General features: G+C 43.2%; 1 protein-coding gene across 6 annotated transcripts in view; it reads left to right on the top strand.

Annotated features, from left to right (window-relative positions):
- zcchc14 (zinc finger, CCHC domain containing 14) overlaps positions 1-12433 on the top strand; it is a 55773-nt gene extending 43340 nt beyond the window's left edge. For all 6 annotated transcript variants that reach the window (XM_036002708.1, XM_031310161.2, XM_036002707.1 and 3 more), the window contains 2 exons: positions 1132-2349; positions 9892-12433. In XM_036002708.1, coding sequence (XP_035858601.1) covers positions 1132-2349; positions 9892-9947 — 1274 coding nt within the window. In that variant the 3' untranslated portion in view covers positions 9948-12433. The remainder of the gene's footprint in view (positions 1-1131; positions 2350-9891) is intronic.
- The last annotated feature ends 4284 nt before the right edge of the window (positions 12434-16717 follow it).

Here is a 16717-nt window from a genome sequence, read left to right as displayed (position 1 = left end):
GTCCACTCTCTTCCACCGCGCTGTTTACACAAACACAGCTCTTCTCTACTCTAAATAGCGAATTTTGACAAACAAGCTAAAACAAAAGCTGTCGTTTTGTAGTCTAACTGTTTATCTTAGTTTGCCACAAATCTTGAAATGTGGACAAATTCTTGTGAAGTTAACTGCTGGCTGAACTAACCATCCTCTCTGCAGAGCATCTATGAATGTATTATAAGATCAAAACAAACCAACGTGGCTACTTAATATGCACGTGAATGACGCCATCTTCTTTATGTTCACGTCTTCATTCTTGCAATGAGTCTAAATTAGTGCCTCATATCGAAACAGAAGAACATGCTTTATATGCATCAAAACATCAAAACACTCTCATGCTCAAGCTGTCAGAGTGTGTGAATCAATCATGCGATTGCCTGTGTGGTAGTATGAGTATGAAATACAGAAAAAACTTATTGATATATCATTTTCATATGATGTTGATAAATGTGAAGCCATTTTTATCATATTGTGCTATAAAATAGAGGTTAAGGTCTTTTGCCTTGGTATGACCGATTGTCATTTTGTGGGCAATGCTAAGGCAGAATACAGTAACTTCCGAAAAAGGGTCAAAGGTCAAATTTGAGTTAAAAAAAATTTTGTAGATAGATTAATACAGGTATACACTACAAAATCTGAAAAGTACAATATTATACCTATAACTCAATTGTCAGGACATTAAGATAACTTTAAAGTAATTTTTCTCAGTTTCACACTCTGGCGAGTTAAGGTATTTTGCCTTTGTAGGGCAGAATACTACTTCTGTATTATTATGGAAGCAAAAAAAAGTTCATGAGATTTTGAATCCCGCAAACAACTGAATTCCTAATTGTAATATTTAATAAACAACACCAAATAAGCATTGAAAATGTTTACTTTGAAAAACCATCCGTCTGAATTTAGATGGTTTGAATTCTCTTTGAAATTTTCAGCAAGTAGTTTCATGTTGTGCGACCGATTTTACATAAAGTCATTATATAGAATTCCGTGAAGGTGTCAACTGTTCACAAAACTAAATTCAAGTTGTTCACATTCTAATACACACATAGGCATTAAAACTAGACCTCAACACGCCGCTGTGTCTCTGTGTTCCAGGTGTGTCAGGTCTGGACGCAGTGGGAGGGGGTCCAGAGAAGGACCGGTCCTGTCTCTTCATCCTGAACTCCAGCTGCCCCACAGGCTCCGCTCGCCCTACAGCGCAGGTCCTACCTGTTCAAACCGATCCAGCTCCTCCTCCTCACCCTCCCTCCTGCTCCTCCCACCTCCCCCTAGGCCTCCCGCAGTCTCCCTACCACCCACAAGCCAGTTACCCCCAGACCCTGCTTTCCCCAGTCTCAAACCCAGCACGCATCCTGACTTCCCCTCGTAAGCCCAGGCCCCCTCCGCTGTGCACAGACGACAGGACCAAGCCGCTGGGCTCGGGCCTGCCTGTAGCCGCGGCAGGCTTCAGCCCAGGGCTCAGTGTGGGGGTGAGGCTGAGGCTGGAGAACCTGTTCCCTGGGATGAACATAGATAGCTCCTCCACGCTCCAGGACTCGCTGGTTTGCCGTGGCGGGGCGGGGGGTGCCATGGGTCTAATGGTGGAAACCAGTTCTGCTCTGACCTCCACCTCCAACAGCCTCCACCATGTCTCCCACCCCCCACTTCACTTCCACCTATCGTCCTCCTCATCCCCTTCTCCGTCTGGATACTACTCCTACCCACCTACTTCTTTCTCCTCGCCCTGTCCCTCCACAAAGTCTGGCAGCTCCAGTAGTGGTGGTGGTGGCAGTGGCTTTGTTCCCATGGCAACCGCGAACAGTGTTCCTGTGGCTGCTGTGCCCTGCAACACTTACTACCCGACCCAGCCTACCTCTAGCCCCTCCCCTTCCCCCTCCTCTGCCTCTTCATTGGATCAGAGTCCGGGTCACACCCCCTCCATGTGTGTTTGCAGCTTCTGCGGTTGTCGGGGGAACTGTGGTGCCTACGGGGCGTTGCCTGGATACACAGCGGCCGGCTACCTGCAGCCATTCTCGGCCGGCCCGTCGCTCTTCACCCTGGGTCCTCTGCTCCACCTCAGCCCCCTGCTAGCCTCGTCCAGCACTGCCGGTGCCACGCCCTTCTCCTACCCAATGATGGTGCCACCGCCCCTCTACCGCCACAGCGCTCTGTCACCTGACCAGCAGCAGGGCTTTGCCATCTACCAGCCCCATGGCATTGTGGGAAACGGAAGCCAGAAACGGGCAGCAGGGAACGTGTCGTGCTATAACTGCGGCGCCAGCGGACACAGAGCAGAAGAATGCAAACAGCCGGCCATGGATTCAGCACAGCAAGGTGAGTGAGCGAGTGAAGGAATGAACAAATGAACTGAACTATTTATATCCTGATCGACTTTGTCAGTGTTCTATTTAGGGCTGAACGATTCGTGGAAAAGAACTAATTGTGATTTCTATGCTAGATATTGTGATTACGATTCGATTGGCGATTTAAAAAAAAAGAAGTTTAGCTAAAGTTCAGTATAAACTGTGCAACAGATAAAACATGTGATGGAGCATTATAACATGAGACACCATCAAAAATGCTCTATATTCTTATGAAAGGATGGGAACATAGGTATGAATTCCAGCAATAAGTGTTTTTCTTTAAATCAGCATGGAACATTGAACAGAATTCAAGAACAATCTGTGATATGTAACACTTATCTTATGAAAAAACATCCATCCATCCATCCATCTTCGTCCGCTTATCCGGTCTCGGGTCGCGGGGGTAACAGCTCCAGCAGGGGACCCCAAACTTCCCTTTCCCGAGCCACATTAACCAGCTCCGACTGGGGGATCCCGAGGCGTTCCCAGGCCAGGTTGGAGATATAATCCCTCCACCTAGTCCTGGGTCTTCCCCGAGGCCTCCTCCCAGCTGGACGTGCCTGGAACACCTCCCTAGGGAGGCGCCCAGGGGGCATCCTTACCAGATGCCCGAACCACCTCAACTGGCTCCTTTCGACGCGAAGGAGCAGCGGCTCTACTCCGAGCTCCTCACGGATGACTGAGCTTCTCACCCTATCTCTAAGGGAGACACCAGCCACCCTCCTGAGGAAACCCATTTCGGCCGCTTGTACCCTGGATCTTGTTCTTTCGGTCATGACCCAACCTTCATGACCATAGGTGAGGGTAGGAACGAAAACTGACCGGTAGATCGAGAGCTTTGCCTTCTTGCTCAGCTCTCTTTTCGTCACAACGGTGCGATAAATTGAATGTAATACCGCACCCGCTGCGCCGATTTTCCGACCAATCTCTCGCTCCATTGTTCCCTCACTCGCGAACAAGACTCCAAGGTACTTGAACTCCTTCACTTGGGGTAAGGACTCATTCCCTACCTGGAGAAGGCACTCCATCGGTTTCCTGCTGAGAACCATGGCCTCCGATTTAGAGGTGCTGATCCTCATCCCAGCCGCTTCACACTCGGCTGCGAACCGATCCAGTGAAGGTCACAGGCCGATGATGCCATCAGGACCACATCATCTGCAAAAAGCAGCGATGAGATCCCCAGCCCACCGAACTGCAACCCCTCTCTACCCCGACTACGCCTCGATATCCTGTCCATAAATACTACAAACAGGATTGGTGACAAAGCGCAGCCCTGGCGGAGGCCAACTCTCACCTGAAACGAGTCCGACTTACTGCCAAGAACCCGGACACAGCTCTCGCTTTGGTTGTACAGAGATTGGATGGCCCTGAGAAGGGACCCCCTCACCCCATACTCCCGCAGCACCTCCCACAGTATCTCCCGGGGGACCCGGTCATAGGCCTTCTCCAGATCCACAAAGCACATGTAGACAGGTTGGGCATACTCCCAGGCTCCCTCCAGGATCCTTGCGAGAGTAAAGATCTGGTCCGTTGTTCCACGACCAGGACAGAATCCGCATTGTTCCTCTTCAACCTGAGGTTCGACTATCGACCGAACCCTCCTTTCCAGCACCTTGGAGAAGACTTTACCAGGGAGGCTGAGAAGTGTGAAAAGGGGAACCACCACGGTCTGCCACTCCTTAGGCACCGTCCCAGACTTCCAAGCATTGTTGAAGAGGCGTGTCAACCAAGACAACCCCTCCACACCCAGAGCTTTAAGCATTTCTGGACGGATCTCATCAATCCCTGGGGCTTTGCCACTGTGGAGTTGTTTAACTACCTCAGCAACTTCCACCAGGGAAATTGACGACAATCCCCCATCATCCTCCAGCTCTGCCTCTACCATAGAGGGCGTATTAGTCGGATTTAGGAGTTCCTCAAAGTGCTCCTTCCACCGCCCTATTACCTCCTCAGTTGAGGTCAACAGCGTCCCATCCTTACTGTACACAGCTTGGATGGTTCCCCGCTTCCCCCTCCTGAGGTGGCGAACGGTTTTCCAGAAGCACCTTGGTGCCGACCGAAAGTCCTTCTCCATGTCTTCTCCGAACTTCTCCCACACCCGCTGCTTTGCCTCTTTCACGGCAGAGGCTGCAGCCCTTCGGTACCTTGCCACTGCCTCCGGAGTCCTCTGGGATAACATATCCCGGAAAGACTCCTTCTTCAGTCGGACGGCTTCCCTGACCACCGGTGTCCACCACGGTGTTCGTGGGTTACCGCCCCTTGAGGCACCTAAGACCCTAAGACCACAGCTCCTCGCCGCAGCTTCAGCAATGGAAACTTTGAACATTGTCCACTCGGGTTCAATGCCCCCAGCCTCCACAGGGATGCACGAAAAGCTCCGCCGGAGGTGTGAGTTGAAAGTCTGTCGGACAGGGGCCTCCTCCAGACATTCCCAATTTACCCGCACTACCCGTTTGGGCTTACCAGGTCTGTCCAGAGTCTTCCCCCACCCCCTGACCCAACTCACCACCAGATGGTGATCGGTTGACAGCTCTGCCCCTCTCTTCACCTGAGTGTCCAAAACATACGGCCTCAGATCAGATGAAACGATTATAAAATCGATCATTGACCTTTGGCCTAGGGTGCTCTGGTACCAGATCAGGGAGGCCGTTCCTCCCAATCACGCCTCTCCATGTGTCTCCATCATTGCCCACGTGCACGTTGAAGTCCCCCAGCAGAACTATGGAGTCCCCCACTGGAGCCCCATACAGGACTCCAAGAAGGCCGAATACTCTGAGCTCTTGTTTGGTGCATATGCACAAACAACAGTCAGAGTTTTCCCCCCCACAACCCGCAGGCGTAGGGAGGCGACCCTCTCGTCCACCGGGGTAAACTCCAACATAGCGGCGCTCAGTCGGGGGCTGATGCAAATGTAATGAGCTTTGCCTTGCTGCTAGAGAGGAATGGATGATTGCTGGATTTAAGTCATTAAAATTCTAGGGGTAGGAAAAAAAATTGATTCTTAGATGCATCGCGATTCTCTCTAGAACGATTCGATGCTCGATAAGATAATAATCGATTATTTAAAAACAACTTTTTTTTTAAATGTGTTGATTTTTATTTAAAACTTACTGTCTCCAGACAAGTACAAATCAGAAAACAGAGTGACTGAAAGAGGATGGGATAATGGACAACAACTTAGAGTTTAGGCAAGAGTGCAGAAAAAAAACACACAAAAATGGCCAAAAGGAAAAAATAAACACATTTTGTACACATGATCTAATAAGACCTACATAAAATAATTAGGCAAAACACATATAGGCTGTTCATCTACTTTATCACATGACATCTGACCACCTCATGTTTCATGTTCTAAGAAGCCAATTATCCACCTTTAAACATGTCTGAGCCTCTGACATGGAAGATTACTGTGAGAGAAGGTGACTTTCACAAGCATGTTTAAGGCTTAAGCATGCAATGACTACAAAATAAAAACCTCAGTAGACAAAACATTTCATTAAAACTTGTGTGTGACAAATACTGTATATGTCAAAATCTAAGCTTTGTTTAGCTGCTTTGTCTGGGAAGCAAACTCTGAGTAGCAAACTCAGATTTATATGTATATTTTTAAAAATCACGCATGGAAATTTACATTAAAAAACTGTTGCATCGAGATGCATCGATAATCGTTTTAGAATCGAATCGTGAGGTGCGAATCGATTCCCACCCCTATAAAATTCTATTCATTAAATGACAGGCCAAAACTCCAACTAATAATGTGACACACTTTACAACCCCGCTGACTTGTGTTGTCACCATAACAACTAACGACTATCGCTAAGTGACCACGGCAAACAGTTTAATGTCCGTTCTAGTCTCATACTATTTCTATGTGGCACACTGCAGACTCATTGGATAGATGCTATTATTACTGTAATGTTTTCAATTAGATAGTGTTAATATTCTATGTGTTATTATGTATGTGATTACAAAAACAATATTCACACTATCAAGAAATGGCACATACACTAATGTTTAGACCACAACCTTTTGTCTGGATGTAAAAGATAATTTTTGTGATCTTACTTTACTAAAAACTATATTTAATGCTTGACTTTCTTCTCTAACTGACACATTTTTCAGATTATTATCTTTTGTACAGTTTTACTTCAAACACATGGAATTAAAGTTCCACAGCTGCATTTTAAACAACTTTTTTTTTGATTCTTACTAGTACGGCTAGGTTCAAATAATCTATTCTCCAATTAAAATTGATCTTTGAGCGATTCATAAAATCCAGAAATCAATCTTTTAATTCATGCCTTTTTTTTTTACCATGGATGTACAACCCACCACAAACTATTTGGGGATCAATTCTTAATGTAAACATTAACCTGTTGCATTATAAATCATATTTGAGGGTTGCTTGCTTGCTTGTACAATTTACAGCACAGGTTTTCTGAGCATCTCTTTTATATCCAAGCAAAAATGTTGTATTGTAACTGAAATTTCCCTAACCTGATTGATAAACCGTAGAATCGAATCGGAAATGTATTCGAATCGGTGATTGCCCCCTTTGGCAACCACTTGTTCAATATTTGTGTTTTTGTATGTAAAAACTGGAAAATTTATTTCAAAATAAGTCAATATTTTACTTGGTTGTCTCCGTAAAGTTTGAACACTACGTTTGTGCGCAACACAACATTTCAGCTGTTGTGCGACCGCTTTCCACACGCGTTTGCTGTGAAAAGATACAGGCAATGCAATTTTCTGTTCACGTTAACACCGCATGTTAAAATTCCCGCCCGTGCTCGGTATCTACCGGACGAAATAGCAATGCGGATTTCAGTGACTCATTATGGTGCCACTTAGCTAGCTAAATGTCTGCGCTGCTCTCTGATGCTCCGAAACAGACGTTTGAGGCAACAGAAACATTGCTGCATGTCACGCTAGTAATAACACGTTACACAGCAGGTAACGTTAGCCTACCATTAGTAGTAGCTACAGTAGTAACTGGATTAAACACGGTTAAAATGCTGACAGCTCAACGGTGTAAAAGTGTGACTGTATTTCACTGTAGAGGATTCCAACAGTGGGACGTACAGTCTGCCGCTAAAGCTATGAGCTAACAGACACAAACTTGAACAACACAGACGTGAATAAAGTTTGCGTTTACTTAAAACTGGTAAACCTCGTGGTGCATTCAAAGTTATTGTAAAATACCATTTTCTCATCTGTTTTTTTCTTTTCTTTTAACAGCAATTTACTGGTGAAAGAAGTAATTACTGTTAAAAGTTATTGTTATTACATTTTTAATAATCATTTAAATTCCCCCCTTTATGTGCTGATCCAAAAATGTATCTGATCCGTGACTCAAAACCGCGATCCGATCCGTGAGTTTTGTGATCCATTGCACCCCTATTTGAGAGGGATGGGAATTGATATTGCCAGCCATTCTCTCATTGAGAGAACGGGAAATCATTGGCAATACCCAGGCCTAATTCTTACATTAATGATAAAGTTATAATTATTGGTATTCTTTTTTAGGCACAGCACTGATTTCATAGCACAATTCTATGGATAATATCACCTCTTGTAATTGGGACTCATTGTGTTTCTATGTGGTACAACCTATAATCTATCCATTTAAATTTTTCTCAATCGTTTTGGCACATTTACTGAAAAATGTATCAACTTCATGAGTCATCCAATCTCTCGTCTCTGTCTGGCTACAACATTTTATCGACATCACACCTGATATCCTCCCTTGCAGTAGCCTGGCTCCGCCCTCCTACGTACTACTTCCCTTCAGTACTACGTCTGGGTTTGCAGTATAGTCTTGGGTTTTCTCCATAGACAGTATATAAACTGAACCAACAGATCCCGTTGCTCTGGACGGAGACCAGTGAAGGATATTAGGAGCACTTTTCCGGTGAGCGCTGAGCGTTACTGCGTAGCCTCCAACTGAGAGAGACGACGTAAATGTGACGTGAGCAACCTGTCTGAAGGTTGTAAGTTCTGGTAGCTGTGCCAAGAGAAATCTCAATTATTCCGAATCTTGCAGAGATGGAGAGCGTAGGTATATGTAAGGAGATAACATAGGCACAGGCTAATTATTGCTAACTAAAATGCTAGTTAACATTAGTAATTCAATTTAAACAGCTAACGTAAGTCGAAACTGCCTGCGAGCTTCTCCTGTACTGTACAGTAATTCCTCTACTATGCGACAGTAAGTCGCTTGGTTAGGACACAATCGTTAGCCTATTTTTACAAAAACGTCTGCTACGGAGCCATAATGTTAGGTACAAGGTAATGGAGCCTTTTATACATTGCCCTGTCAAAGTGACGTCAACATTAATGGCAGTCAATGGAATGCTAACGGCGGGTGAATGTTAGCATCAAAATGGCGCCATAGGATCTACGGGTTGTTGACAGACGCTTACCCCCTTGGTTTTCTCCAGCCAAATTTTTGGCGGTCCAATCAGCGAACAGAGGGAGTGGCTGAGAATGAGGATGTTGAGGCTGTGCGCTAGAGTTTAGTTCCGTAATGGCGGCGGAGAAAGATGCGAGCGAAGCCATTCGGTCCGTTGTGGCAACGCTGCCGAATATCCAGAAGTTAAAGCCTGAGCATGAACTATCTTTGCTGAGTTTTGTTGGTGGCCATGATGTTGTGGCCCTCCTCCCCACGGGGTTCGGGAAAAGTTTGATTTTCCAGCTCGCTCCGTTAGTGGTGACGGAGTGGCTAATGCGAACGCTAGCGATGCTAAGCCGATGTCACGACCAAACGTTAGCGATTGGTTATTGCAGATCCAGAGTGGCTCTGGGCAGATCCAATAGTTTTAAACTTCAATAGAGTACCCGCCTTCAAGGAAGTTAACACTTGTCAATGGAGAGTGGCCAGACTCTCTGTACAAATGAAATATACGAGAGTCTGGTAGGACCAGGCTACCCTTTCAGTGCAACAAGGGAAAAATCTTTTGGCATGACGCAGCCAACCCACCTACACCAATCTGCTGTGATATCTTCACCTGTCACCTGTTTGCGTTTGGTTGCTCTAAATTGTATTGTTTCCCATCTAGCCTAAGTCTATTCATCTGAAAATGTTTACAAAAAAACCACATACCTATTATGTATCTAATATATGTGTGACAGGTTATTGTGATTGTTGGTTGCTCTATTTTGCATGCAGGGGTTTACACAATGAACATGTGTGTAATTGCATTTGAGAATAATATGATTCAATAGCAAATTAATGCAAAGGCTTACTCAGTGCATTTTGTGCCAAAGCAATGACAAATGACTAGTCACGTGAACAACTGACCTTATGTTCATATAAGTAGTCATATAGTTTGACAAAGTTCAATAGTCATTCAACGATTGTGCCGAAGCGATTGAGAAAAAACTGTAATAAGAATAGGATGTTTTTTTTGTTAATCAATCAAAGAGGGCCTACTACAGTTGGCTCAAGCATGTTCTATCTGCGCATTGCCAAAGCTTCAACACAGCAACTGTATTCCTCTGTTGTGTTTCACAGGGACATTTCGACTGAAGTACACTCCTCATTCTGACAGTAAGGACTCAGGGGACTAACCAGCAGAAACACCAGTGGATTTCAGATGGCCTACTCCTGACACACCTGTACCTCATGTTCCCGCTGAAGCTAGTGGGCAGCAGCCATCGACTGCCTGCCTCTGAGTAGCCTGTCCAAAGGACTGTTGATCTGAAAGCACAGACCCATTGTGTCTTTTGTAATTCTTTTACAGCAGCTTACAGAGAGATGAGAGGAAGACAGAAAAGAAACAGATTGGTGAGAAGAGGAGAGGAGAGGAGAGGAGAGGAGAGGAGAGGAGAGGAGAGGAGAGGAGAGGAGCGGCTGTCACAGTCTGTGTCGTCAGATTAGCTTTAATCCTTCCTCAGTTCTGGAGATCTGTAAACTCGCTTCATTTCAGAGATGTAGCTAGAACTCTGCCTGCCATGTTACCTAGTATGGTGCAGTACAACCAGAGAGTCTCAAAATCTGCTTCCCAGCTAAATGACTCATTTATAGACATTTATAGTCTTCTAGATGGCATACAAACCAAAGACAGCACTCCAGAATCCTCATAACATCCTGGGCACTTGGTCAAGTGCATTTCTACTTGTCTGAAATCATGCCTTTATTGTGACAGACTAGATACCTTGGATATATGCCCAGCACCAGTGTTATCTTCCCTTTCACTGGATCTGCTGGTATAAATCTTCTCATACTGTACTATTCAAAGCCTTGATACTTTATAAAAAAAAGCAGCTCTTTTGTACAGTATGTCTTGTGATCAGGTTTAGCTCACTGTTCTCTATGTGCTGTACAGTAGAGCCCAGTTACTGTAGTTAAGAGCTGTGTTCCAGTTTAGTATACACTGTATACTATAGTATATGGGGTTTGCAGCTAGAAATCAACAAACCTTTTTTTTTATACCAACAGGAAATTATGCAATACATGCATTGAGCAAAGGCAATCAAAATCTGAATTTATAACGCAATTGCCAATAAGAGAATAGTTGGAGAATAGTGTCCATCATTAGCGTTTTTTAGTATGCATACCGACTGCTACATCCTCAAAACCTGCTTAAAATGAATGTGTAAGGAATTGGGACACAGATAAGACTGACAGAGTTTAAACTATATCACCTTCATGCTCCTCTTCCTTGAAGAGGAGCAGAAGGGGTGGAGTGTAGGGGGGGAAAGTTACCTTAAAGGTACTCTGTGGTATTTTTTTTTACCACTTGTGGATTAATGTCATCCGATGTTCAAAGTGAATAAAACAGCTTCACCAGCCTAGAGTTAGAGTTCCACAACTAATGTTACACATATCCTATACAAGTACAATTTTGTATGTACAATTTGTGTCCCCTTCAATAATTGCTCTTAAGAAATGTTATGTGTATTGTATCCCCCCCCTCGTCTGTTAGATTAAATGTATGCCCATGACCAAGGATTACAGTACAAGTTTCAATCCAACATACGATGGCTATGAGTCAAGAAATGTGGACATGGAGTATCTAACCCCTGTGCTGGGTCACAGCGTAACCCTCATCATTGAAGTGTGTGTGGACAGGTGACACTTTGAAACTGGAATCCCTCTTCAGCAGCTGAGGGATCACAGAGGGATACTGCACCAGCCACCTTTTTTTTTTTTTCCATGAAAGCCCTTCCCTTAGGGGTGATCTGCAGTACAGCCTCTCTATCTCTGAGCCAACCTGAGAGCAAAATGGCCTCCAGTGCCAAATACTGCTCCTCTATACCAAGACAATCAGAATGCACACTGAATATTTTCAGAAACTTTGTCTTTGTATCTTTAGTTCACACACAAGTGTTCATTTCAAAAGTGCCAATTTGTTTTCAGTTCAGTTTGATGATGTTTGATTTTTCAAGGTGTTATATTGTAATGTTGAGCGGCCTGTACGTTAATCCTAAAGTTGTTCTCACTCCAGGAGAGATGGAGCTGACTCTTTTTGTAATGAATAAGCACATTCTTTATGCAAATGACAATTAGGACTGTTTAAATTGGAAAGAGTCTAAGTAAGTTGGAATATGTTTCACAGTGTATTCAAGTGTCTGACTGTGAGTGAGTTGCTGGGCAGGACCCAGAGTTCTACAGACACGAGGACAGCTGGTCCTTCAGATGAAACTCTATCTGTACCCCTGGAGGGCACAGCACCCATTTCAAAATAGTAAATACTGAACATTCAGTATGTGTCACAACTTCTGTCTGTTTAAAATAAGACAACAATGGGGTTTTTTTGGTATTGTAGAATAAATGTCTTTGGAGCATCGCCTTTTCGCAGAAATAAGGGGCTTACAATCAACCAGCCAGTCGTCAATTGTGCAGCTCATTGTTCATTTACATTTCTGTAACGGCGCAACTGTCTTATGAACATGGCCGTATAAAAACACTTTATAAATTTTTTTCAATGGTTGCACAGTACAAGAAAAAATTGCCTCCATAGATACCAAAGAGTGCCTTCTTTTGAGGTTTGTAGGCCTCATTTCCACTGCGTGGTTCAGCTTACAACAACTACGGAAGAGGATTAGGGCCACATGTGAAAAAATATATGAGTTCGGAGTTTAAAGTCAGAATTTTTTATTTTTTACTTTAAAGAATTCTGACTTTTATCTGAGAATACTGACTTTTTTCTCAGAATTCTGACTTTAAACTCAGAACTCAAATACAATTTTCACATGTGGCACTAATCCTCTTCCGTAAACAACTTATGCTAATGCTAAACCAAAAAAGAGCAAGTCGAGTTGAGTAGAGCCATGCCATGCCATGCCATGCAGTTGAAATGCGGACAGTAGGTCCACTTTTGTAGGTTTTTTGGAACTATTTAGTTTTGCAGTTTCCTTAAAACCTGTAGGACCTCTGTAAGAATCACAACAGTGCCTGGTTAAATGATGCTTAAGCATGCATGTTCATGTTTAGACAAATGTGCTTTTGCAATATTTGTGTGCAAATGTTTGAGTTCATTTGAAGGTCAGATTTTATATTACTTATTGTGTTTTTAAACTTGTTTTATCTGAACTTTGACAGATGTTTGAGCAATAAAACATTTTCTGATTCTGTCTTTCATCACATAGTATATGTATATGATTTATGTTATTTAAGTTAAACTGTAATATCAGCCATTTTAAGAATTCAAATACATAGCCAATAAGCTTTTTTCACAGTAGAGATTTTGACTTCATCATCTTCATCGTCATAGAGGAAAATCACAATGGCTCCATTCTATTCACATGTCCCTGTAAGCCATGACAGTGTGACAGTGAGCAAACATTTACAATACCAGGACCCTGAAACTGACACAGCTAAATGGAATTCAGCCATCATTCACAAAGCCACAAACAAGAAACGAAGAAAAAGAAAACGGACACAGCACACAGTTTTTCTTTAAACAGTACGAAAGCATATGTGCATAGGAAGGGCAAGGTGCTTTACAGTGGACATAACATTAATTCTTACCCTGAAAAAATGTCCACGTGTACAGGGTCCCATATCTTAGCTCTCTATCACACCTCTTCTATCTTCATTATAAAATCTCAATTATTTCAACTCACATTGAGTACGTGAGTACAATATAGAGTACGTGAGTTGGTTACTCGCAAAAACAATTAAGACACAGCCAGTGAAGTGATCCCGACTGGTCCTGGCTAACGTCGCCATGCTAACACGTGATAACTGCTAACGTTAGCTAACATTACCAGAGGACCAGGCAAGCGGGCCATGGCTGTTTACAACCACCTTGACAGACCTATGACAGAAACCGTAAGTTTGACCTCCTCATAATGGAAACATGCAATTTAACTTTGGCAAAAAACCCGTGTAGTCTGGCTGTCAGTCGGGTAGGGGGCCCGTGAGTTTGCAGTGTGTTTAGCAATTGTTGCCGTCATTTAAGCCGAGAAAGTGTGTCAGTTGGGTACAGAACTCCGCGTGAGAACGAGCTTTTATGACAACATGTCAACATAGCCAGCATTTAAAGTTAGCTGCTCCGCTGTGCTGTGGAGTAATGTCTGGCTATATGAGACTAGCGTCTAATAACGTTGTGGATGCTGCGTTTTTCAACCTGGCAACCTCCATGAACTTGGAGTCTGGGGAGGAGGGCGGGCGGAGGAGACAACTCTCTCCAGTATTTTGGATTTGGACTCCAGTAACTATTTTAAACGCAAGCTGTCAGTATTACATATTGTACCTTTAACATTCATGTGACATCCCTGCAGCATACATATCCTGATATCCCAGGTTGTCCTGAAATAAAACAATGTCTATAACTTGACTGTGCATAACTGGGTTGAGGTTGATGCAAGCATTTTTAAACAAGGAAACCAGGTGACCCAAATATGAAACATGATGTATATATAATGACTTAGACCCCAGATGGTTAAAATATTTTATTCCAGTTCTGAATTTAAAGATAACCAGACATAGGAAATGTAAAGCTAAAATGCACAAGTCAGTATTTTTTTATCACAAGTCATTTCGTCATTGCAATATTGAACAATGTTATCGCACATCCCAGATTTTTCTCATATCATGCAGTCCTACTTGTTGGCTCCAGAACTTTTTAGCTCCGGTTGGAGCGTGGCTACTATGTGATTGACAAGTCGCTTCCACGATGTTTTAAGAGTTTTCGTCTTAGAACTTTGACCTTTCACACTGTGTTTCAGTTCAAGTTAATTGTAACAATGGTGGTCTTGTACTAGAAGACGTTCTATGCAGTAGTACTCCCCGTAGTCTATATCAACGATGTTTCACTTCCGGGATTGTTAAGGTCGGCTGGATGTACCTTACCTTCCGCATTCTTTTTGTTTTGTTTTTTTGCATTCCAAACTCCGGTGGATTTATAAGGACTATGGTTAACTGCTCCTCAGATCTCTGCAGGGTAAATCCAGACAGCTAGCAAGACTATCTCTCCAATCTGAGTTTTCTGTTGCACGACTAAAATAACTTTTGAACGTACTCATGTTCCACCAAAACAAGTTCCTTCCCGAGGCTATTTTACACAGGCACTGCTGTTCCTGCCAGCACTTAGCACCGCCCAAGACTGTTGTGATTGGTTTTAAGAAATGCCAATAAACCAGAGCACGTTTTTCTCCCATCCCGGAATGCTATATAGACTAGCCAGACCCTCCTCCGCAGCACTCTGGCAATGCAAGAATATACTCCCCAAGACCTGTAAATAGACTTTGATGTTTAAAATCGGGGGACTTTCCCTTTAAAATGTGTGAACTTTCAATTTATATGCATTAACATAAGCAAATCTTTCTACAATGCAGAGAACTGCTACATCCCCGACCACTTCTCTGAGTATGTTTGGTACAGGTCTACTCATGTCATTAGATAATTCCAGTATCAGCTTGAATATAAATCCAATAATAGTTCATAAGATATCTGTTTAAATAGTCAGATCGAAATCTTAAAACTTTCCCAGTGTACTGGAGGACTTGTGGAGAAGCAATGAGATTACAGGTCTCGTTTTGTCCTGGATAAAAACCACCATTCTCATCCATAGAAAATGACAGGGCAGACAGTGGAATAAACCCATATTTACACATGCACTGTGTGATTAAATGTTTCAGAATGCTAAAAAAAAATACAAACACGTCGTTAGTCTGGCAAAAAATAACTTTTAATCTGCCTTTCATTATTTTTGCCATTATTTTGGTACCGGTCAAAAAGCTAAAAAGCAGTCAACTTTTTTTTGCACATAAAAGCCACATAAAGGGGACATTTTGTGTGCAGAAGAAAGTAACAAACAGGTCAGCCAATTGGAGAAAATTTAATTATTATTGTTATTACAGGAATCTGCACACCTCCAACTATAAATACACAGTGCTTCAGAGCATTTTACTCATGTATCAAAAATAAAAAAAACAAAATGAGATTTTCTTTTAACATTGCTTAAAAATTGCTAACCTCAAATGTCCTTTTCAGCCAACAGTTTATTCTCGCTGTCAATGTTCTCCTTTCTGGTATGACTACGGTGGCCCTGAGGGCTCAGCACACTGCAAATTAAGAAAGCTCATACAAATAGACAAAACGCAAGCAAATTAAGGTCTTTTTGCCAATTCGACAGCAAGTAATAGCAGCAAGTAGCACCACACAAAAACAGAAACTGTTTCTAGTGGACACTAAAAAGTGATGCTCACGGCTGAAATTAACCTGCCGAACCCAGGGCATTTCTGGACATTTTGGGGCCCTAAGCAACATTTTTACACTGCCCCCCTTAATCCACAAAATAAACCTTGGATTAACCCCAAAATCCATCATCTTGCCCACCAGCAGATGGGGCTGAATAGTGTTAAAAGCACTGCTAAAATCAACAAACACAATCTTCACCAAGCTGTTGGGTTGTTCAAGATGTTCATATAAACTGTTGGTCATTGTCAGCAGTGCGTCCTCAACCCCCCCGCTCTGGCTGGTACGCAAACTGATAAGGATCCAAGAATGGTGAGACTTCAGTGAGGAGATGTTATAACACTATCTTCTCAAAGCACTTCAATTTCAATTCAATTTTATTTATAGTATCAAATCATAACACAAGTTATCTCAGGACACTTTACAGATAGAGGTCTAGACCACATTCTATAATTCACAAAGACCCAACAATTCCTGTAATTCCCCCAAGAGCAAGCATTTAGTGCGACAGTGGCAAGGAAAAACTCCCGTTTAGGAAGAAACCTCGGACAGACCCAGGCTCTTGGTAGGCAGTGTCTGACGGTGCCGGTTGGGGGTGTGATGAACAGTGGCAATAACAGTCACAATAAAGATAATGGAACAGTGACTAGAAATAGTAGTCATAGTAGTTCATGGCATAGCAGGGCACTGC

Source organism: Sander lucioperca, chromosome 7 (genome assembly GCF_008315115.2).
Source record: "Sander lucioperca isolate FBNREF2018 chromosome 7, SLUC_FBN_1.2, whole genome shotgun sequence".
NCBI lineage: Eukaryota > Metazoa > Chordata > Actinopteri > Perciformes > Percidae > Sander > Sander lucioperca.
This window is presented reverse-complemented; position numbering and strand designations above follow the sequence as displayed.